Source organism: Enhydra lutris, unplaced genomic scaffold (assembly GCF_002288905.1).
Source record: "Enhydra lutris kenyoni isolate GAN:26980312 unplaced genomic scaffold, ASM228890v2 scaffoldscaffold21, whole genome shotgun sequence".
NCBI lineage: Eukaryota > Metazoa > Chordata > Mammalia > Carnivora > Mustelidae > Enhydra > Enhydra lutris.
In genome coordinates, this window is record NW_019154105.1 from 68,524,803 (window position 1) to 68,531,403 (window position 6,601).

Below are 6,601 nucleotides of genomic sequence, written 5' to 3' on the forward strand. Positions count from 1 at the left end.
GTGCCCTCAGCGGGCTTCACCGACCCCCTAACCCGCCCGCAACCCCCCGGCCCGCCCCCCCCCCGCCCCCCCCGCCCACCCCGGACTCCCGAACCCCTCCCCCCCCTCCCTCACCCCCCGGGCCCGCGAACACCTCGTACCCCGCCCACCCCGGGCCCCCGAACCCCCCTATGCCGCCCTCATCTCTCGAGCCCGCGAACCCCTCCCACCACGCCCTCACCGTGGTTCACGGACCCCCTCACCCCAGTTCAGCAGCCCCCCTACCCCGCCCCATTCCGGGCCCGTGAACCCTCCCATCCTGCCCTCACGGGGGTTCACACACACCCCCACTCCACCCTCACCCCAGTTCAGGGAACCCCGTAACCCGCCCCCCAGGCCCGCGAACGCCCCACCCCGCCCTCACCGCGGTTCAGGGACCCCGCGACAGCAGCGCTGGCTACTCGGGAAGACGTGCTGCGTCGGCAGCGCACCGCGCATGCGCTCCGACCGGACCCCGCCCGGGTCCCCCATCCGCCGTCGTTGTCATGGGAACCCCAGACTGCTGAAACCACCAGTTTAAAGGGGCCGAGGAAGCTCCGAGACTCCGAGGGCTCAGCCCTGCCGGGGGCTGCACCTCCAACCCCCACCAGGCTCACCGACGTTGGAGTCCGGAGGGCTGCCGGGAGGAGGCGGCGGCTGGGCAGAACCTCCAGAGCCACTGCGGGCGGGAGCAAAGCTGAGGAAGCGGGAAATCTGCTGCTGGCGTCCAGCGGTGCCCAGTCTCGGGGTGACCCTGGGGCCGATCCTGAGGGAGGGGCTCTATGCTCGCCAGCGGCCGGGGAGGCTCCCCGCCGGCCGCTAGGACCCGATGGTGTCGGATCGCATTGCTCGGAGGAGATCAGGGCCAGGAGCGAGCCAGACTGTGGGGCGGTGGAAAATCCACCCTCTCTGGTCCTCACTCCCGCACGGCCTCGCCCCTGACCCTCAGGATAGGGGAAAAGCCGTCCGTCCGGCCGGGTCCTTCCTCTACACCTCTTGGAGCGTGGACAACTATTTGTCATTCCCCTTTGGCCCCACCTCTCCCAGCCTCGAGGTCCTACCACCTTCCCGGGCTGTGTGACTTCGGAGGGGTCGCTTGACTTCCCTGTGCACTTTTCTTCCTCGTGAAGGCGCAGGGCTGTTGGAAGCGAAGAGCCTCGCGTGCTCCCCCGAGGCGCCCAAGGCGCGCGGGTTTCAGGTTCCCTACCGGCCCCTCTGGAAAGGACGCGCTCCACTTGGCGTCTCCTGGGTCCCTGCAAAGCCCGCCAGCTCCGGGGGGAGGCGCCCCAGGCCCACGTCCCGGCCACGTGCGTGCGGGAGACCCCAGCAGTCCGCTTCGTGCTGGGCAGCGCGGCGCCCCGACGTCCCGCCCCCCTGCGCGGGGCTTCGCGTCGGCTGTGGCCCCGGCTGGACGCTGCCTTTCCGACCCAGGGGAGGGGCAGTGCTCGTGACCGCCACTATCTCCTCTTCCCCATAGGGCGGGCTGCAGGGGGGGGCGGGTTGCTGGGCGGAGGAGACTGCAAGCCGCGATCCCGGATGTGCGCGTTTCCGTGCTCTTCCTCCTGGGGGGGCTCCCGGGGCGGGGCCCCCGGGGCGAAGCCCCGCGCTGCAGCCTTTCGACCCCTGGGACCGAAGACGTGTTCGACGTTGGCTTTTCTTTGCCTCTCCATCTCACCCTTGTGACATTTGCCGATCACCCTCACACAGCCTCGTCCACGCGCGGAGGGGGACCCAGCCTACCCAGAAGCAAGGCGCCGGTAGACCTCGGGCATTGGAGCTCTGGAGCACGCTCTTCCCGGCCCCTCCGCAGGCTCGTCCAGCGCTCCCTGCTTAGTAGGGAGGGGATGCGGTGCTCTGCGTCCCGGGGTTCCAATAGCGCAGGGGTCCAACCCCTCCAGCCCCGCGGATCCAGCGTCGCGTGCGCTCTCCCGCTCTCCGGCACTCCCGTCACCCGGGGGTCTTCTTCTGGTCTTCTTCAGGCCAACCCACGTTCTAGCCTGACCTTGGAGCCCAACGCACCCTCCACCTCCTGCCGCGACCGCGCACGCCTGCCGAGAAGACCGAAGGGCCGCGGGATGTCGGGGCCGGGACCCGGGGCGGCACTCGGAGCTGCGGTGGTCTTGACTGCGGGGATCGCGGAGCTCCCTCTCTCCCCATCCCCCCAGGGCTGCTGTCCGGTCCCCAGAGCACCGGCTTTCCCCTCTCAGTTGGAGCCTCCTCTCCAGGGAAGAGCCTGTGATCTCTTTTTCTTCTCTGAACTCGGGACCCTGAGACCAAGACCTGAGCGGAGATCAAGAGGCAGCCGCTTGGCCGTCGGAGCCCCCAGGCGCCCCTGTGATTTTTTTTAATTTCCTAAGAAAACAAACCTCGTGAGTCCCTAGCCCCCTCCCCGCCTGGGCTGCACCTCTCCCCGTGATCCATTTCCTCCTCCTTTCTCTCTTGAGCCCACTCCTGCCCGGTCTACGACCTTGGCTACCCTAGCCTGCCCGCAGAGTCTTGGGACGTCCCCAGGACCCCCGGCCAGGCTCAGCAGCCCCGCAGTCCCCTCCCCGCAGCGCTCCACCTTCGCCCGCACCCCTCAGGGCGCTGCTGGGCGGTCCTTTGCCCCCCACTTCATATTCCCTCCTGACGGTCCGAGCTCTGCGAGGGTATACACCTGCGACTGTGTACACCAGCCACCAGCCTCGGGCTTCCCTGTCCAGCTGCTTCCCGAACACCAGCAAGGGGATAACTAGTGATCTGATCTCACCCCTCCCCTGCCCGCCACGATCAAACAACTGTTCTGTCCACAGCTTTCCCTGACTCAGGTCAGGGCAGTTTGTCCCTGCAGAGGTTCACACCAAACCTGCAGCAGCCCTTCTAGAAATCGTGTCTGCTGCACCCCCAGGGCCAGCAGATCCCCCTCCCCATCGCCGGCTACTGCCTGGGCTGCTGCCCCTCATTTGGACTCCTGGTGGCCTGGACCCTTCTGGTCCTGTCTTCTGAGGCAGCCAGAACTTTTTCCTACACCTACTAGTTTACACTGCAGCAACATACACACAACATGAAATTTGCTGCTGTGACCTTTTTAAGTGAGCAATCCAGCGGCATCAGGCACGTTCACAATGTTGTGAACAGCTCCCCCACCTCCAGAACTTTCTCCTCTTCCCAAACTGCCCCTAAGAAACACAAGCTCCCCATCTCTCCCTGTCCCCCAATCTGACACCCACTGTCCACATTCCGTCTCTATGATCTGACACCTCTGGGGACTCACAGAAGTGGGGTCACACAGTGTTGTCCCTTTGTGGCTGCTCATGGCACTGAGCACAGTGTCCTCGGGGTTCATCCCAGTGGGGGCAGGAGTCAGAATGTCCCTTCTGTTTAAGGCTGGAGAATGTTCCACTGCACAGATGGGCCCTACTTATCTGTAGGGGGACACTCGGGCCACTCTGCTGGAAGTAATGCTGCTGCTAAGATAGAAGGATGTCAGACACTGTCTCTTTCCACTCACCATCTTCCCACATCCTGTCATCCCCCAGGGACAGTCCAAGACTTTCTGTGGCTGAGACCCTGTGAACATGGCAGGGGAGGGGTGCAGATATGTTTTCACATCAGTGTTTTTATTTTCTGCAGATGCATACCCAGGGTGGGATTGCTGGATCACAGGGAAGCTCCATTTTTATTTCCTGAGGAACCTCCCTACTGTTTCCACAGTGGCTGCACCCACTTACCTTCCCACCAACAGTGCATAGGGGTCCCTTTTGTCCACATCCTGCCAATACCTGTTGTTTCTTGTCTCTTTGATGAGGGCCATCCTGACGGGGGTGAGGGGACTCCTCTCTGTCATGGTGTCTCTTCTTGTAAGGACACTAATCCTGTCACATTAGGGCCCCTTCTCTGTGATTTTATTTAACCTTGATTTTTTTTTTTTCCATAGAGGGCCCCCTGCTCCAAACGCAGACACACAGGGGGTTAGTGTTGCAATAGACTGGGGGGGGGTGCAAACATTCAGTCCATTATACCCCCATCCTCCCAGACCCCTCTACCCTGTCCGACATTTTTAATTCTTACGATTCTCACCTTCTGACTCACTGTGTACTTTATTCAATATGGTGATTTTTCATTGTATCCAGAGTTCTTTGGCCTTGGGGATATTTGGCAATATCTGGAGACATTTGGGGTTGTCATGGTGCAGGGGAGAGGGGGTACTGGATCTACTGGGACGAGGTCAAGGGCACTGCTAGACATCCCCCAATGCTGGTTCCCTGCTGTGTCTACAGCATCTAGAACTGCAGGGCCTTCAAAAGATGCCAGGAGTGCCAAGGACCCAGGGCTGGGGACAGGAAACTAGCCTAGGCAGGAGAAGGGAAGTGCCAGCCACATGCCAAGCCTGTGTGAGACCTTCTCAGTCAGAGCTTGGACAAAGGGGCACATGAGCAGGGGGGCCACCGTGGCCAGTGGGGGACTGGGGGCAGATGGCAGGAGAGACAGAACTTCCTGGGTGACCCAGTATGGTCAGACTCCCTGGGAAGTAGGAGCTGTGGCCCTGTGGAAAGTCGCCTTGAGAGATGAGGGAGGGAAGGGGTGCAGGGAAAACCCTTGGGGGGGAGAATCATGTCAAAAATTGTGCATTAGACACATTGGCTCTCCAGGCCTGGCTTCAGAACTTGCACAGGCTGGAGATTGAACGTGGGCATAGCACAAGAATGGCCTCTACCGTGAGACCAGGAAGCTGTGGAAATGAATTTTTTTCATTTAAATTCAATTAATTAACATATAATGTATTACTGGTTTCAGAGGTAGAGGTCAGTGATTCATTAGTCTTACATAACACTCAGTGCTCACTGTGTCTTGTGCCCTCCTTAATCCCCATCACCCAGTTACCCCATCCCCCACTCCCCTCCCCCCAGCAACCCTCGGTTTATTTCCTATGATTAAGAGTCTAGGGGCGCCTGGGTGGCTCAGTGGGTTAAGCCGCTGCCTTAAGCTCAGGTCATGATCTCAGGGTCCTGGGGTCGAGCCCCGCATCAGGCTCTCTGCTGAGCGGGGAGTCTGCTTCCCTCTCTCTCTCTGCCTGCCTCTCTGCCTACTTGTGATCTCTCTCTCTCTGTCAAATAAATAAAATAAAATCTTTAAAAAAAAAAAAAGAGTCTCTTACGGTTTGTCTTCCTCCCTGGTTTCGTCTTGTTTTATTTTATTCTCTCTTCCCCATGATCCTCTGTTTTGTTCCTTAAATTCCACATATGGCTGAGATCATATGGTAATTGTCTTGCTCTGATTGACTTATTTCACTTAGCATAATACCCTCTAGTTCCATCCACATTGTTGCAAATGGCAAGATTTCATCTTTTTGATGGCTGCACAATATTCCACTGTAGCTATCCCGCACATCTTCTTTATCCATTCATCTGTCAATGGACATCTGGGCTCTTTCCATAGTTTGGCTATTGTGGACATTGCTGCTGTAAACATTGGGATGCACGTGCCCCTTCGGATCACTGCATTTGTATCTTTGGGGTAAATACTCAGTAGTGCAATCACTGGGTCATAGGGTAGCTCTGTTTTCAACTTTTTGAGGAACCTCCATGCTGTTTTCCAGACTGGCTGTACCAGCTTACATTATCACCAACAGTGTAGGAGGGTTCCCCTTTCTCCGCACCCTCGCCAGCATCTGTCATTTCCTGACTTGTTAATTTTAGCCATTCTGGCTGGTGTGAGGTGGTATCTCATTGTGGTTTTGATTTGTATTTCCCTGATGCCGAGTGATGTTGAGCATTTTTTCATGTGTCTGTTGGCCATTTGGATGTCTTCTATGGAGAAATATCTGTTCATGTCCTTGGCCCATTTCTTTTTTTTTTTTTTAAGATTTTTATTATTTATTTGACAGAAAGAGAGACAGCGAGAGAGGGAACACAAGCAGGGGGGTGGGGAGGGAGAAGAAGGCCTCCCTCTGAGCAGGGAGCCTAATGTGGGCCTCCATCCCAGGACCCTGGGATCATGACCCCAGCTGAAGGCAGATGCTTAATGACTGAGCCACCCAGGCCCCCCCTCCCCACCCATTTCTTGATTGGATTATTTGTTCTGTGAGTGTTGCCTTTGATAAGTTCTTTACAGATTTTGGATAGTAGCCCTTTAGCTGATAAAATGTTTGCAAATATCTTCTCCTATTCTGTCAGTTGTCTTTTGGTTTTGTTGACTGTTTCCTTTGCTGTGCAAAGGCTTTCAACTTGATCAAGTCCAAATAGTTCATTTTTGCCTTTGTTTCACTTGCCTTTGGAAACGTGTCTAGTAAGAAGCTGTTGCCTGTGTTGTCCTCAAGGATTTTGATGGATTCCTGTCTCACATTGAGGTCTTTCATCCATTTTGAGTCTATTTGTGTATGTGGTATAAGGAAATGGTCCAATTTCATTCTTCTGCTTGTGGCTGTCCAATTTTCCCAACACTATTTGTTGAAGACACTTTTTTCCACTGGACATTCTTTCCCGCTTTTTCGAAGATTAGTTGACCTTGGAGTTGAGGGTGCATTTCTGGGCTCTCTACTCTGTTCCACGGTCTATGTGTCTGTTTTTGTGCCAGTACCATACTGTCTTGATGATGACAGTTT

The 6,601-nt window shown here is 57.0% G+C and overlaps 1 protein-coding gene across 3 annotated transcripts in view; it reads right to left on the bottom strand.

Annotated features, from left to right (window-relative positions):
* Positions 1-1,439, bottom strand: part of LOC111149039 (chromosome unknown C4orf48 homolog) — a 6,060-nt gene extending 4,621 nt beyond the window's left edge. Inside the window, exons 1-2 of one of the 3 annotated variants that reach the window (XM_022505933.1) lie at positions 1,083-1,439; positions 636-715 (exon numbers count right to left, since the gene is read on the bottom strand). Coding sequence is in view for 2 of the 3 variants with exons in the window: in XM_022505931.1 (XP_022361639.1) it covers positions 636-1,040 (405 nt within the window). In the remaining variant the exon portion in view is untranslated. The other 2 variants (XM_022505931.1, XM_022505932.1) reach the window with 2 other exon arrangements.
* Between the last annotated feature and the right edge of the window lie 5,162 nt (positions 1,440-6,601).